The following is a 17,210-nucleotide window of genomic DNA, read 5'->3' as shown; positions in this document are numbered from 1 at the left end:
TATGCACAGATCACTAAAGCATGCAGAAATATGCTTAATGCCTGTATAGTGTGTGTCAGTATGTGTTCTTTGGGGACTGAGAATTCTTTAGGGACTTTTTCCTGCAGAGACTGAGAATTTTTCTATTTACTTCAGTGGTTGTAATTTTTCTTGACCTAAATTTTCTTGGTGTTGCAATTCTGAAATAGATGAAGAATGACACAGGAGGAGTTCATCTTTAGGAGATGAAATTGACCTTGGTGGAGAGATAAAGTTATTGCTGGTGTTGTTCGAGAAGCAGTTAGCCGCTCTTAAAGCTTGGTGTGCTGGACTATCAGTCTCTAGAGCTGAGGTCAGATGAGGACAGAGTTAGAGATTTTACTTCGAGTGGTAGTGGAATGAGGCTCATTGCTTTTTTCTTTTTTTGAACAAACTGACCTAGCAGCCGGTGTGCCTACATTAAAAGATGTTTTCTCGGGTTAAACTCAATTATTTGTTTTTGCTTTGGCTGCTTTGCATTCTTGCTCACAGTTGGGTTGGTGTTATGTGAGAAGGGCAGGGTTGTGGGTTCATATTCATCTACTCATGTTGTTACAGACATACTTTACCCAAGAAGTAAAATAGTCCAGAATCTCAGTGGAGAAGATGAAGACATTTTTCAAACCCCAAACAAAAGCAATAAATGGAAACAAGGATTAACTTTGTCAATTTTCACCCCTCCCACAATAAATCTCCCAAATCTTGGCTTTTATCTTAGATGGATAACACAATAGGCACCAGAGCACACCAATGTTACACAAATACTTCATGTGCTATCAATTATTTTGGAAGTATTCATCATCTGAATTGTGAAATGGTTTGACCTTTCTTCCGAATGGAGAGTGTATGAAGATGCGAGTCTTAGGCTGTCACATTCTTTCTCTTGTATGGGTATCCTTTAAAGTGATTTCAGAAGAGCGCGGCTCTGACTAGGCTCTCCCTCGGTACCCTGCCCCTCTCACTGCTCTGTGGAATGATGTCAGATTAGAGATGATCTGTTATGTGGCAGGGGAATAGGGGTGAAGCAAGAAGAAAAACTGTTTAGTTTGGTACTAAAAAATGGCTTAGATATTATGAAATCAAGAGGATACGCTCAGTGGGAATGCAGCTGTGAAGTCCTACCTGGTAGTGAATCCCAGCCTTCAGACAAGACCAAGTGGGAGCAGAGTGGGTGGGCATGCCTAGAATGTGTTCTCATGGAAAGGACTCTTGTAACATACCCAGCAAACATCACACACAGAACGGCTTGGTTTATTAACAACTTTAGAGTTTATTAACTTATAAAACCAGGTTGAAGTGATACAAGTACATAAATAAGTACTGTAACAGGCATACGTCCCATGAAAAGAATTGAAAGCATGATGACACTGTGTTTTTTATTTCCCTAAGTGATGAAAAAACTGTAAAAATGCAATGCTGCATTTTCCTAAATGGTGCTTATGATTTTTAAAATTTTTTTATTTTTTTGCTTTTCTTAGAAAGTGTTTATTATAAAATAAATACACAATCTGGACTCCACCAGTCCTGTCACAAATACAAAAAGCTGATTGCCACCTTTGTAAAAACACAAACACTGTATACTTTCCCCTCAGTCTGTGTTCACCAGCTCCTGCTACACACTATGCCCATGAGGTGAGAAGGCCACTGCTGCTCTTCCCACCAAATTGCTACAGTTCTCAGTCTTCCTTACAGCATCTTCACCAAAGGAAAGATCAATATAATTCATGGCTTATCAGGAGAGTTCTAGTGAGATTTAGCACTTCTACAGCACATTTGAACTCGATGCCACGTGCTGTGGGCTTTGCTAAGACAAAGCTGGTGCTTCTGCAGCTACACTTTGGGGAAAGGGGACTTCATAAAGTGTGAAACAGGGCCAGCAGTGATGGGAGAAATGTGAGGAGTGGCCCTGCAGCAGATCAGGGCAGGAGGGACCCCGGGCCTGGGCTCCCTGTGGCCTTGCTGGAAGGACTGTGGCTGTGCAGGACCCATGCTGGAGCAGCTGTCCTCACTGCAGCCTGATGAGGTTTGGTTCTTACTGACATCAGACTGAGTTTTATTATTGCAAATCCGTTTTTAGCACGTTTTCCTTACACGGTGGACTGTGTTGAGCACTCAGCAGGGAGGGAAGTGTTCCTCTATGTTAGCTACTCTGCATCCAGGCCTAGGGACAATGTGGTGATTTTATGCAGCATCCTAGAGTTACAACGTCCTGGATCACTCAGTGAGTTATTTTCCCAGTTCCCTCAAGCTTTCCCACCCCTTTCAGCCTGTTTTTCTCTTTGCTGGGAAGCCCCACGCTGCAGCCTGGCTGAGAGGAGCTGTGGGAAGGCTGTCCCAGTGTGCTCGGGGTGGTGAAGCTTTGCCTGAAACCTGCTTTTGGCATTCAGCGCTGAGTTCTCCCACACCTCCATCCCTTTAGAAATGGGTACACCCCTGCAGTGCTTTTGCTGGCAGAACAACAAACCTCAAAATCCTCGCAGTCACTGTGACTTCACTCCTGAAGCAGGCCCAGCCCCTGCTTCAGACTGTTTCCATAAAGCTTTGTTTCCTAGTGTGTGTTTGAACAGCAGTGTTCCTTCCTACTTGTGGAGCAGAAAATGAAGGCAAAGCAGGCAGAGTCATTTGCTTCTTGGGAATTCACCCAACACTGCAGCCCCCAGTGCAGCATTATGGTGACTCGTCAGAGAAAATTCTTTTTTTTTTCAAAATAGCAACCTTCTCCTTCTTTTATGGCAGATAAGAGCCATCTTTCTTGAACACTGCAGATGTGCTACACTAAATTTAACAGAGTATCTCAAAATGCTTTCTCACAAAGATAAGAGTTTTCATAGGGCTACTGTGTTCTAAAGGCTTGCTGTAGCTGTTTGGTATTTGTCACGGGAGAAATCTGTCCTTGAAGCCTGAGAACTGGGAAGTCACCATCCGAAAAAAATGCAGAAGATTAGCTTCGAAACAAACCAGAACAAATAAATTAAGCTCTGTTGCAATGAAGGAGTTATTAATTGGGAGGTGCAACCCCCTAAGAGTTCTGAAAGTGCTGCAAGTACTTCACCACCTTCTTCAGCATGGCTTTAGAAGGCAGTCTATCAGCCAAGACCATGTGTTAATCGAGCCCAGAAGGATGAAGTTATTAGGGCTGTGATTTGAGAGATAATACCTTTTTTTTTTTTTTTTTTTTTTAAGAGAAGTGGGTGGTGGAAACAGTGAAAACCACTTAAAAGCGAACATTTGCTCAAGTTGCTACAAAAATATAGTGATTGCCACTAACACCTGCTGTTCAGTTTATGGACTCTGTTTGCTCAGCTACAAGACATCATCCCAAAGGCAGGCTGCTTAGAGTTTGTTAGTTTAAATCCGTTTTTTATGCCTCCAACACAAGTATTGTAGCACTTGTATTTTTCCTCCACTACTTAAAGAGAAATCCACAAGCCATTTCAACTCCAGAAATGCTATGAGCTCGGTACAGGAAATAATGCTCTCCATACTCCTGCACATTTATTAGGTGTCCTTCTTTTCATTAGTTTGAATAACTTGCCAAATAATAAAAGCGTTCTGTTTTCTCTTTTTAACTTGTAAAGAAATGCAACTCTGGGAAAGTACAGTCTCTCTTTCTACTTCCCCCACCAGTAACACAGAGCCTCCTAGTCTTTTGGAGGAGATATTTGAACGATTGACACAGACCACTACACATAAAGCAGCAAATTTGCTGTGCATGATGTGAATAATTACTGCATTATAGTTTTGGTTTTTAGGGCAACTGTTGACTTAAGCAAAATAAGCCTGCAGTCCAGCTGCAGATCCAAGTTTTCATAAGTTTTCTTGTGTTTCTCCCTTCAGTGCTGTCTCTCTTAACAGTGACCCTTTTCAGACTTCTCAAGGTACAAAACCTTTACCAAATCCTCGAGCTCAGTCCTGCACACTCTGCTTTCACACATTTGGCTGATCTGAGCTTCTCCTTCGCTAAATATTTTCCACTGGCCTGAAAACAAAAACACAAAGGAGAAAGACACTCGCTTAGGAAGGGCATAGGGAACTTTGGCATCACTTACAAGCATTCTCCAGACAAACTGATTCACAGTGGTCAAAGAGAGGATGTCCACTCCTCCCATGGAAAACATTCAAAGTATCTTACAGTCATTTAATATATTCCATGAAAAACAATTCTGTTATAAATGATAAACAAGAACCTGAATATCCTTTTCTTTAAGCAAGTAGTACTATTTCCTTCAACCATTTATGAAGTCAGATCCTCTAACTTAAGACAGTGATATAAAAATTTAAATGTGATGGTAAATGACTGCAATTAGAAGTCAGCATTTCATGCAGTATGAACTCTAGCTACCTTCGTATTACACAAACTGTGTCAGATAATAGTATTCTGGTATAGTTTTGCTAAGGTTAATAGAGTTACTCACAGGCCTGATAACTAGGATGTGATAATAGAGGTCACAATGACAAGCACAGAGAAGGCTGAAAGGAACAAATTATGAAACCTAGATGAAAAGGTGTCTGCTTCTCACTTAGCCTGTATTATGAAGAATAGATTGTTCCTGGGCAAAATACTTCCCTGCCTACTTGGAACCTCAGAAAAAAATGGCAATTCACAGTGCAAAAGAACTAGTAACTAAAAATGCCTATACCTTAATTAAACTGTCAAATTAGGTGTCATATCCCAAGCTTGGTGAAATACAAAAAAGAAATTGAAGCAAGAGTGATAAATGAGTTGGGTACCTTTTCAAAAGACAAGTTTTAATAATAAAAAATATTACTAAGGACATAGAAAAGGCTTCTTTCAAGTACAACACGTGTATGTATATAGGCTTAAATAAAAACAAATAGTGCAGTTGCGCTGACATCAGTCATATTTCAGACTCATGGCATTATAAGCAGAAAACAGCCAGTTTGTTTTCTCAGAATGACAGGAGACTATCCCAGCATGCTATATGTACCTACATTTTAAATTGCTGTATTTTGATTATTTGATATTATACAAAGCCACATACTGGAGGAACATGAGGCTGTCTGACTGCGCTGAGTAAAATTGGCGCATTTTTCAAGGTTGTGTAGATGGAGAAAAACCTGAAGAGATCAGAATTTTACTTACTAGAGGTTGTCCTTGTTATCTGTTTGAAGTAGGGAAGCTCTTCAAATTCCCTCTTGGACATTTTCTCAATGTAGAAATGACGGAGAATCCCTTCAACAAAGGTACAAGAAGTGGCTGTTACTGGAAGCATGCGCATTGCTCTAAGCCCAGGGTGCTGCCTGGCCTTTATGTAGAATTACTGCTGTTTTGAACTACACTGTGAAATAATCCTTACTAAAGTCTCAGTATCTTGGAAAATAATAAAACAGTACAGTTTTGTTGTTAGCTGCCATTTTGCCTGTCGTGAGTTAGAAGACATCACTGACAAGTCATCACAAGGCTTTGTGGCTTCCTGAACACATGAAGTAATTATTAACCATCAGCCCTCCTGCAACTTCTCTTCTGCTCACAGCTGGGGTTTGGCTTTGTGCTTTATAGTGCATTCTGGAGATCATTTCCATGAAAAGGGCTGCACTAGATGAGGTTGTCCTAAGGGGATTGCATCCTTTTTGCTTAAATTGGATTAAGTAGATAGGATCTTTAAGGAGCTGGAGATAATATTTTTCCTGTACTAACTGTTGAGAATTTGCACTAGTGCAAATCAGAAAGCTTTTCAGTTTTCTTCTGATTTTAGCAGTTGGTCTAATAAGAGATATTGCTTTCACTCCTAATACAGTTATTGTCAGTATTCTAGGCCACCATGAATGCAGTTGCATGTCACTAAAGGAAGACATTCCTGGCATTTTAATGAGAGATGATATACTTTTAAAATACATAACTTGTTCAACTCACCTTTTCTGATTGTCCACACGTGTATTTCTATTTGTGGTGGTTTTTCAGTCTCCACTGCAATTTTCCTGATGGTTTCTCCTTCCTCTGTGAAAATGGATTCATAGACGGGAAAGGTCTCTTTCCCACAGAAGTAATCTTTGTTGTCAAAGCTTTGACTTGGCACTTCTTCTGTTTAAGAAAAAAAGCCCAAAACACATTCTACAGCTGTAAACAAGTCTTCCAGAAATTACCTGGCACTAAACCAAGCAGGTTTAGTTTAAAATTAGAGTTTTCATAGAGTCGTGGAATATCCCAGGTTGGAAGGGGCCCACAAAGATCATCTCGTCCAACTCATATGTTCACTCACGTAATCTTTGAAATCCATCTCCAGCTAAGCCGTAGGCATTTAATAGTGTTACATTCTGCTAGGTTCCCACTGCCTGGCTCTTGTGGCAAGTAGGTGTTTGTATTTATAATCCAGTTTCATGAAGCTATATTTGTCTGTGAGAATCCTCAGATTTTTCGAACCACTGTCCACTTTCCAAGCATGTTTGAAATAAGAGTGGAAGTCTCAGAGGTAATTAAACAGTAATGAAAATCCGTGGTTGGAGAGAGTGAAGAAACCCAAGCTAATGCTTTGTTCAGGGAAAGGTTGGGGGGAGAACCTACATATTCTGCATTTTGATTAAAAGCAGAGACCACGTAGGGATGTGGCCAGTCAGCAGCTCAGTGCAAGCCTGGGCTAGGCACAGGGAACGTTATCTCATGACAGCCCAACGTAGTCACAGGACATAGAAGTAGAAATTGTAATTATTCTAATGGTAAGTTGGAAGCTGGACAAGAATGGGGGAGAGAAGATGAGATGGTTTGAATGTTTCGTGAGTACTGCAGTGGGGAAAGAATGGGAGAGTCTTCTGATAGTGGTGAACTGTGTATTCTGTTTGGAAATGAGCATCAGGAAGTCATGCAAATAGTGGAGAGAAAGGCAGGGATTGATAAGAACATACGTGCCCCATGCAACAAGCCCTTCCTTGGAGGAAAACAGTTAATAGGAGGGCTAGGTAGGCAGCTCTGTGTGTCTCACATGGATTTCTCTGCACATAAATCAGAACCATGGGCACTGCTATGGCTATTTCCATCAGATCTTACGAGCAGAGCCCTTGACATGCACAGAAAGCAGTAGTTTAAGATAAACTCTTTATTTTACCTGGACAGACTTTACAGCATTTTCCTTCCACTTTCTGAGGGTATTTGCAGGGATATTGTTCTGGACAATGAATTTTCTTACACTCTTGTTTGGTGATGTTGCAGGTACACAATACACACTCTACAATTCCAAAGGCCCGGAGATTAGGATGCCAAGATTCACCGTGGGAGTATGTTTTGCCATTTGAAACACAAACTATAAAAGAAAAGGAAGAAAAAGTACAACTGGAAAAGGTACGTTCACTGGCTGCTCTGCCATGAATTTTCATTTGATTCTTGCACATTTGTTTAAAGCAGTGTCTCTATACCTAATTTGTTAGTGACTCTGGCTTACTTCACAAACTAACTCCTCCTTCCCACTGCTGATCTCAGTCCACACACAGGGCATAGCCTGCTAAATTGGCTCCGGCTTCTAGTTTTTAATCTGCAGTGGGCAAAATCACAACATTTGCTACAGGTTATCTATACAACTGTTCCTAGCGTTAGCTGAATGTGGCTTTTTGCAGGGAGAGATCCGTACTATCCACAGGATGGATTAGTGGCACCTGGGCCTTTAGAACTCCAGTCACACAGAACTTCTGCTACACAACACAGAGCAGAAGCAATAGAATGCTACAAAAAGAAGTCTGATGTCAGTTGTGGAGATATGTATGTCTATAGGTACATAGGGAGATTTGGCCTTTGCAATCATGAGAAAACATTAACTGGAAAGGATGCCTGTGGGGCTGAGATTTAATTCCAAGAGCATCTAAGCATCTCAGAGTATTATTTTCATCTGTGCCCCTGAGAGACGGAGAAATACAGCTGGCAAAAGGAGAGTGGAAAAATTCCTACCTGGTAGAAGCCAGTTTGGGTCACCCTGCATTTAATGGGGATTATATCGCTTTACACCATGTTTGCATTTGTCCTATAAACCTTACTTCTTTCTTTTTAAATATTTTATAAACACGAAGAAAAATGCAAACTAATCCTAACAAGGTGAAAGAAAGGGCATTGCCTGGATTCTAAAAGCAACTAAAGTGAAGCTAGGGTATGTTGCAAATATTTCCAATTCTTCTAATATGCCATCATTTTTATTAATGCTTTTATTTGTAAAATATGTTTCTATTTTGCCTGTAACTTTCAAAAGCAATTTAATTTTTATCTGTAATCTGAAATTTACATCTAACTGGTAACAGATGTGATCAACTGGCTTATACTTTACCAAGTTGCTGAGATTTATGGGGACTGTTCTTTGTAATGTATTGTCTTTCATGAGGTTATGTTATCATTTGGCTTTTAATTTGCTACTTTTTAACTCCTTCTTCAGACATGGCTTTATTTTAGAGATGGAAAACAGTTTTGTTTCTCACATGAAAGCAAATAATGTGTTATCTGTATACTGAAGATGAGAGAAAAAAGAATCTGTTTAGCATAGAACAGTTCAGGATAGCAGATGAAGCCTGCAGTAGATCTTAATATATGGCATATAACTTCTAGCTCTGAAATGCCCTGATTTTTTAGTGTTTTTCACACTCAGAATTATAAATCTGTATCCATACAACCTAATTTTCTCTGCATGTCAGAAGAATTGCTATGTATTTATTCTTTAGTTTGTTGTGTCATAAGGGGCTTATACATTAATTAATGCATTACCTGGTAACTGGGGAAGAACAAAAGAAAATACGTGGTCAGCATTCTGGTTTCCACCAAGGGGAACTTAGACACACTCCAGGCAGTGAAAGTATGAAGTAGTGGCAGTTAGTATACCGCATTCAGAAATATGCTATTCATCTGCATGCTTTTTATTTGCTGAAACAAATCAGTTAGAAACTGCTTTGATGATGTCTTTATGTGTGAATTACATGTCAGAGATATTGCACTGTGTGGAGATTCCTACTCCTAGATTCAGCATAAAACACTGGCATGATCTGAATGCTTTTTCATGGTTGTTCAGGTGGATAATAAAGATCCTATGGCCAACATTCCTTCTGTTAGTTAATACCTTGAAAGATTAGTTGGCCCTAATACAGGGGCTTTTAACTCTTTGTGGGTAGTTTCTGAGTGCCTACTGACTGGTGTTTGTGGATAACTGCTTTTCTGAATACACATTTTTACAGCTATATATTTTATGGCTTCTTAGACCTGTTCCTTCAGACCTCAGCTGGCTTATGTACACCCACAGCAGGAAACTGAGCATCCCGCCCTTTTGGTCATACAGCACCCACTTTCCCAAGAACTGGACAACTGATATTTTCTCTTTATTTTTGTCTTTACTACAGTGCAGCAGGAATGTCTTAGTCATGTTTGTATAAGGTCTGCAAAATCAGCTCAAAGTTCTGCTGCCCACATAATGTAATATATTATCAGAAGGCACTAAGGGATTCATTGCTTTGGTTAACTTTGCCTGGTTACAGCTCATACATCCATTCTAGGCTAATTACCTGCTCTGCATCTACTATTAGACTTGAGGGAGGAAAAGGACCCCCTGTATCTCAGACAACCATCTTAAGGTGGGGGAAGTCATGATATTTTCATGACTTATAATTTGCTAAGCCTTAGAGGCAGAAAACTTCCAATCCTACAGCAAAGTTTTACAGCCTGAGATTTGTGGAGCAGTTTAAATACATGCAGTTTGCAGCAAGTAAAGTTATAAAATAGGAGACAGTGTAGAGAACAAAACCACTGTCTATTTCCTACTGGACAAGTCACTGTGTAAACCAGTTAGCAAATCTAAGGGCATCACAGTGTCCTTTGAGGAACTTAACACTCACTTTGCTGGTTACAGCAGTATGTTTTTTCTGAATTATGTAGTATAATACCACAAAGTAATTCAGAGAGCAACACGATAATGTTGTGCCCACACAGACTGAAATGCACTGTTGCATTGGCAGGCACAACTGATCTCACTCAAGAGCTTATTTCATATCTTTACTAGTCTGTTGCTTTCACTCTCTGATTTGCTTTAGGTCTCTTGATAGCAGTGTGAATTTCCAAGATTCTGCTGTATATTTTGAGAAGACTTTTTTTTGTAGGTGTTAAATGCCTGACCCAGAGAAATACCATATGAAATGCTGTTCTTTACCTCGTCCATGCTTGTGCTTGTTGTTGATAACAATCTGTACTATTGTTCCTGAGGCTTGCTGGGGATCTGGTAGGACTCCACGGTTACTTCTGGCACTTGGAAATCGTGGAACATTGACTACCTGCCTGGTGGAGCTGGGTGACAGCTCATAGTGGGAGCGGTGGTAAGAGTGTCTCTGGAGACAGAAAGAGAGCAGGAAAATAAATGTATTATTCCAGTGAGTACGAGGAAAGAGGATGTGCTTGAAGCTCAATACAAACAATGACTTGCTACTATCAACAAACAGGCCTTAAGCATAAGGAATGGCACCAAAAGGCCATGCAGATTTTGCAGGTACTTGCAGTTAAGTCAACTACACATACACAGAACTCATCTCACCAGACTATATATTCAGTGTAGGTGTCTACATATAAATTGATTATCTGAAGTCCCTAGTCAAGTACTTCTTGAACATGATCCATCTGACCTGTTGTAGATCTCAGGAGATGAATCACAACTCGGAAGTCTCCATTTCTTTCAATTTATTATAAGCAGAATTCAGAGCTAGACACCTTCTTTACTTATGTCTGCTTTAAGAACAGGTGAGCTTGTCTAGTTTTCTTCATCAAAACTGCTTTCTGCTTGAGCTGCAGTGGCAGAATACATGTGCGGGATGACCATCCAGCTTCTTGTTTGCATGGAGCTGTTCTGAACTCCTGTGCTGGACCAGGGCTAGCCAACTTTACATAGACTGAGCAGAACCTTATTTCAATCTGTCTTGCAGACTGGAAAATCTCATTTGATTTGCAGAGGAAAGTAGTCTGTGTGTTTTCTATAGCAAAAGAGCTGGCTATTTTCAGAGAATTATTTTCCAAAATACCCATGGGCATGAAGGGATAGTGTGTACTACAGCAGATATTTTATGAGGCATGATTCTTCTCACTAATCCAAAGACCTGTTGGTTCATGTATTTGGGTAGTGTGCCTACTGCTTAAAAGCTCTTCATGTTCTCTCCAAGTGCTGTTACAGAAAGCCTCTCTTGAGTAAGTTGTTAGTGGTTACTGTTAACCCCAGAGGCAGTGAAGTCCTTAATGTAAATACACATATGCATGTGTGTCAACTAGGAAATAAGAGTTTGTAATTATGATTTTGAAGTGTTGCTTGTATAACAAACAAAATGCTGTGGAATTTTATTCTCATAGAGCACACACAGTAAAGGCCAAATCCAGAGCCTACAGGAGCTCATGTGAGTTTGTAATTCAGACTTATTCATGAATTCAGGTTGAGTTTATTAAGGGGCTTGCTGCAATAGATATTCCTATATCTCATCAGACCTGTTAATATCCTCCTTTTTCTTTCTTCTCCCCCACCCCCTCCGCCAAAGTACTGGCATGCATGGGCAGAAAATGTGTCTTTAAATCATAGGTCACACTTACGGCTTCCCTGTTGGCTGGCTGCCGGAAGATATCTCCATCAGCCTGCTCCCAGGACAACTCTCCATCTCCTGGGCATGAAGCAGAGCAATATCAGTTAGGGGAGTCATTGTGCAAGGATTTGGGAGATACCTAGGGGAAAAGTCTCATCCAGCTTTACAGCTAAATTTGCAAATCTTTAGTTTGACTTGGAGTAACAGGAGTAACATCCAGCTGTTTTCTGGTTAAAGACAAGCTCCATAAATACATACACAACTAGTATGAGCCATGTGAACATTACAGCAGGGAAAAATCAGTTTCAGGTGGCTGGAGAGAGAATGTAGCTATAAGAGTTGTTAAAGACATATTTAGAGGTGTTCCTTGACAGGACGAGCCATGGAACTTGAACTGTCTGGTTCTTGGAAAACTTGTTCAAGAGCAGGAGAAATCATTTAGTGTGGAGCTGACCTTGGAATTTATCCCAGCCTTGGAATTCAGATATAGGTACCGATAAAGTTGTTTTGCTAGTGGCTTGAAGCCTACCTCTATGTGTGCTAAGCTGGAACACAGCACAGTGCTGCCATATCACGAACCTGCTGGGTTACATGAATGGCACACAATAGTGCCAGGCACAAGTTTGGGCCCCTGTGACAGACCAGCAGTAGGATGTGATCCTGGTTTGGGAGAGCCATGGTGCTGATGCAGCTGTGTTTCTAGTTCTGCAGTTAACTTGATTTCATTCAGTCAGATCCATCATGGTTCTGCTACCTCATGGCATTTTTTTTTTGAGAACTTTAAATTTAACTTAAGGGAAGGCTGGATCCTGACATAGAAATCCTCATCCTTGCTCTGACTGGAAGGACAGTGACAGCAATGAGCTCACAGCACAAGATGGATGCAGAGCTGTTGGACTGAGACCAGATAAGTGGCATTTCTGAAAACCAGAGGCATTCTGAGAACTGGCCACAGGTGCTCAGATTCTTGAGAAGTGGCGACTCAAATGCCACAATACCAACAGTAAGATACAATGCATCTAGGAATCTTCAGATGTTTAGACAGGCTTACAGACAGGTATTTAAGTGTAGACATTCGAAAGGGCTAGTAAGGCTGGCAGTACACTTCCTCATAACCAAGTTCTCCACGCTTCCAGGATCCAGAATGGAACTGCCAATAAAATACCAGTGTTTGCTGAATGTATATAATTTAAACTGAATGGAAACTAGCTTCTGAATTGAAATTCTTATGTCTTGTATAACTTGAGCAGGTCTGACAACTTGTCTGATAGAACCTCATGTTTGAATTCAAAACCTGTCTAGCCAAAGCAACGGCAACTATTTAAATTCATCATTTGAAGCCCTGATTGTCCTCATCATTGGAATGCAACTTTATCATCAGTGCATTCTTTCCTTGTTTTAATTAAGGAAAACAAAGCTAGTAATGTTGCCCTGCTGGAATTTGATGTTTAATTTCCCAGCATGGTCTGGGTTTTGAGTAAATGAGAAACTTGCAGACAACATCCTAAGTGCCAGTGCTGGTGCACAGAGAAGGGAAGGAGTACATGTTGATCTGCATCCTGTGCATGTGTAACACTTACCTCTGCAAACTGGACAGCAGGACTCTGGAACAGAAACTGGGAAAGAGCAAGTTAATTTGGGACAGGTCTTCAGCCCACAGTACACATTTCCTTCCTGCCAGTAAAACACAAGGAGTATTTAGGAGTCATCAGTTCATATAGTACCATATATGCATTTTTATGGACATATTTAAATCTAGTATGGATGTTTACATATATGCCCCTTGAGTAGCCAAAAGCAGAATATTATATCAATGAAGAATCTGAATAGCAGTTCTTAAATGTATTGTCATGCAGAGGGAGAAAAAGTGAAGAAGTGGGGAGGGAAGGAACTGCAATTGCTATAAGCCTAAAATCTGTCTAACATTTACATCTGGTGTAAATTCTTCCCCCTGTCCTCCCTAAATCATGTCATAATGCTGATCTGGAGGAAGAACTTGGCAGTGACACCTGCAGTCACAGATTTGTTCAGTAGCTGACCTGTTCAGCTTGTCGTTAATGTTGAATATGGCAATTAATTGATCAGAAGAGATCCTGATTGGGTTGAGAAGGATGTTACAGCTCACAAAGTGCCTCCTAAGAGTCACTGGGTGACTGCACCAATATGCTGGATTTAAATTGGTGGCACCTCAGGAATGGGTCTGGGGCCTGTTGCTGTCCAGTCTCAGCTCATGGGGCTCTTATCAGCTCAGCCCAAATGAATCCAGTTTCATTCTGTGACTCAGTGCTGCATATTCCAGTCAGGCTGAAGTGAAATGTTCCATAAATGCCAAGTCGCAGTTGTTTACCTGCTGCCTTGCACTGCATGCTTACCTATGGTAGATGTCTGACAGGGTGAGAGCTTTGTCCTCTGTGTTTGAGCAGGAGGCAGCCTGGCATTTACCAGGTGCCATGGACTGGCTTGTGAGTTTCTGTGTTACCTCCCAGTTCCCAGCCTCTACTGTGTGCTACGGACTGCATGCATTTCAGTGCCATGTCTTCTGGAAAGGTGAAATGAAGCTCAGACAGAGAAGGGCTCTGACAAGCTGTGGTACTTACTGAGCAGCTGCACTGGGCGCACTGGTTTGCTTGCCTGTTTTGGAAAAGCCCCTCTGCCACAAACATTTCGCCATGATGGTAGGTGGTGCCATTGTATTCACAGGACTTCCCAGTGATTTTGCTGCTTACTGAGAACAGCGAATCTTCTGAAAGCAACGGGAAAGAAACACTTCATGCAAATTGTCCTCACAACTACCAATATCACAAGTACAGGGATAGGGAAGCTTCCCTGCTCCCCCATTTCACTTTATTATAAAAGGACAAGTTTTGTCATGCCATAAAATATGAGTGAAATTCTCACACTGCTGAACTTTCATAATTCACACTTTCGAGTTGACTGTCTCAGTTAATCTTTGGATTTTGATTTCATCACGAAGGCCAGCACAGATTGCCATCTCATGTGCTGCTGTGCTTTCTCTTGCCCTGTCTTCCACAGCATTTACAATTAGGATAAGCCGGTGCAGTTACATGCTCACTTGTTAAATTTACATTGCTCTTTTTGTTTTAATGTAGAAGGCATGAGGTCCTGTACACACACAGAATTCCACTGCCACTAACACATTTCTAGCATTATTTCCCCCTTCTTAGATCTGGTATTATTGTATTAATGATTTGCAGTGGGAGTTAGTTGCAGGTTAGTGTACCACATGGCAAGCACAGAACTGCTTCTGTGCCATTCACAGCGCAGACCTTCTGCTGTACAGGAAAACTGAAACTGATGATGGAACTCTGTTAAGAGCAAACAAGCCCAAGACTAACTGTACTATGTTCTATATAAGTGTTTGTTCCCAAGGACTTTCACACTTTGTTGCTGTTGTTGTTTTCAGAATGGCAAAACTTTTCAAAGGCAGGCTGCAAAAGCTACCCAAAAGCCACTGTTTTTCTTACATGCATTTTAAGGTGAGTTGTGCAAATCAGTGCATTTTGTTTGCAGAACTGAGTGCGTACAATGAAGCACACAAGATGTCAGTGTCCATTCAATCCTGAAACCTCTTGTTTCACTCGAGATCACATGCAGTTCTGCACCACATGGGTAAAATTTTCTTCTTAGACTCAAAATTATTTATATCTTAAGTTAAAACATTCCCTACACTGTTTAACTATCACACAGCTGACAAACTCTGCAAAGGGATTATACTTTACCTATGAAATGTAAGTCACTTGATACATATTGGGCAGCAAATCTGACACTAATACATTTACATTTGCATGAACTTAGCATCTCAGCATGGAAAGAGGCATTCTGAACAAGAGCTCTATGGAAGTAACAGTGGAGTATTTGTTCTCTGAAGCCAGAATCAGTGCAGATTTCTAGGAACGCAGCTGAAATTTCATTCAGTGGGTTTGTGCTTTTATATAAAAGAAACCTGACCTGAAAATTCAGGTCCTGCTGTAGTCCCTTTTATTATCTATCAGATGAGAAACTGTGCTGCCTCAGAGCGCAAATTTCTCAGCTGAGTTTTCTGGTGATACATACTGGCATTGTAAACACCAACATTCAGAGTTTTTGATAAAAGCGTGTATTTTGTTACATTGGCTTCATCAGGTATCAGTTATCTGGTAAGTGGTAAACGTCAAATCTGCAGTATTTGAAAATCTAGTGGGTCAGCAAAGAACCTGTGGGAGAAAAGCAGAAGTTATCCATTTAGGGGCCACTTAGGACCCCAGGCCTGATATTTGATTTCTCTTCAGAGTGAGCATTGAAGCAACAAATGTAGCATTATTTTGGCGCAACCAAAGCTGTGTAGTGGTACCTTTCCAACATGTTTCACACTCATGCTTAGCATGAAACACAATATATGTCAGTTTACTAGTAATGCACACTCTGGAACAGCACGATATAATCATAATGTACAGCCCAAAACTCTTGTATGCTTGACTATCTTTGGAACATGGGAGGCAATTCTGTTGCTATTTGGAAGTCTTATTTGATGTAATAATTATAAGAAAAATCAGTTTCAGTACCAGGCAGTAAGACCATGTTTTTGGTCCTGATGCTGCACATACCTGTGTGTGTGATTATCTTAGAGTGCATTAAATGAATGGGGCTACTTGGTTGCATAAAAGAAGGTTTAGAAGTTTTAGATCAAGATCGCATGATTCTTACTGCAGAAAAATACACCCCGTCGTATAGTGGATAGATATGTGATAGAGACCATATTGATGAGTGCAGTTGATCTCCAAACACAGCATCTGAAGCTGCAGGAAAGGTCTGTATCACATGCCTGTATGTAGCTTCTGGAGAGAGAAAGTCAGCCTGAGAGTGACTTTCTACAACTAGGGCTTGCCTTGGTTTCTTTTCTAGTGCTCTTGGAATCGTGGCTAATTAGAGGAGTTCAAACTCCCTCATATCATATTCTCTTGTAGAACGTGAAATTGTAGACGTTGTATATACTTGTAATAAGTACCAGGTTGGAACTTTGAAAAATCATGCCATTAATGCTGATATCAGCATGCTTTACTCAGTGCGTCAGTTAAGGTAAGAACTGGGTTAGCTAACTGCAAACATGCAGCATTGCTCAGAGCCTTGTCTGTAAACCTTGTTTCTTAATCACAACTGTTCCTGTAGTTTTACCTGGCATTTTAACGGTGCTGACTAATCTTGCTTCAATTAGCTGCCCCCGTAAAGTGCTGGGCAAACCATCGGTGTGAGTCCTTTTAATTATCTAGGTTCAATAGTGTCATTTTTGGCATTCATAGCATGTCAGTGGAAGCAATATAAAAACAAAGGCTAAGGATGTTACAGCAGCAATGGAAAAGGAAGTATCTTTGTTTTTGTGGCTGCCATTTATTCTCCAAGGGCACAAACTTCAAAATAGAGGTTGACAGTCCATGCTTGCATTGCCTGTGATTTTAAAAGGTTCAAGATAAGATCACGAGGTAGCCTGACTTATCATGGCTTTATCATTAGGTTACAGCAAGAAGCTAAAATGTGCAGCCAAGACTGAGCACATGACTTGCTATGGATTTGAACTGACTCTGTAGTCATCTTTAGAGGATGAGTCTGGCTGAAGGTTTCAGGGTTTACAAACAGGCAACAGAATACAACCATGATTGGGGAGATGG

At 40.7% G+C, this 17,210-nt stretch overlaps 1 protein-coding gene across 1 annotated transcript in view; it reads right to left on the bottom strand.

The window, feature by feature from the left end:
* Positions 1 to 1,468: 1,468 nt before the first annotated feature.
* Positions 1,469 to 17,210, bottom strand: part of CHRDL1 (chordin like 1) — a 35,998-nt gene continuing 20,256 nt past the window's right edge. The window contains exons 5-12 of the mRNA XM_015860692.2: positions 14,145 to 14,290; positions 13,128 to 13,221; positions 11,558 to 11,625; positions 10,143 to 10,317; positions 7,080 to 7,274; positions 5,894 to 6,061; positions 5,123 to 5,212; positions 1,469 to 3,997 (exon numbers count right to left, since the gene is read on the bottom strand). Of these exons, the coding sequence (XP_015716178.1) occupies positions 3,867 to 3,997; positions 5,123 to 5,212; positions 5,894 to 6,061; positions 7,080 to 7,274; positions 10,143 to 10,317; positions 11,558 to 11,625; positions 13,128 to 13,221; positions 14,145 to 14,290 (1,067 nt within the window). The 3' untranslated portion in view covers positions 1,469 to 3,866. The remainder of the gene's footprint in view (positions 3,998 to 5,122; positions 5,213 to 5,893; positions 6,062 to 7,079; positions 7,275 to 10,142; positions 10,318 to 11,557; positions 11,626 to 13,127; positions 13,222 to 14,144; positions 14,291 to 17,210) is intronic.

Source organism: Coturnix japonica, chromosome 4 (genome assembly GCF_001577835.2).
Source record: "Coturnix japonica isolate 7356 chromosome 4, Coturnix japonica 2.1, whole genome shotgun sequence".
Taxonomy (NCBI): domain Eukaryota; kingdom Metazoa; phylum Chordata; class Aves; order Galliformes; family Phasianidae; genus Coturnix; species Coturnix japonica.
Note: the sequence above shows the minus strand (reverse complement) of the source record. Positions and strands in the feature narration are given on the sequence as shown.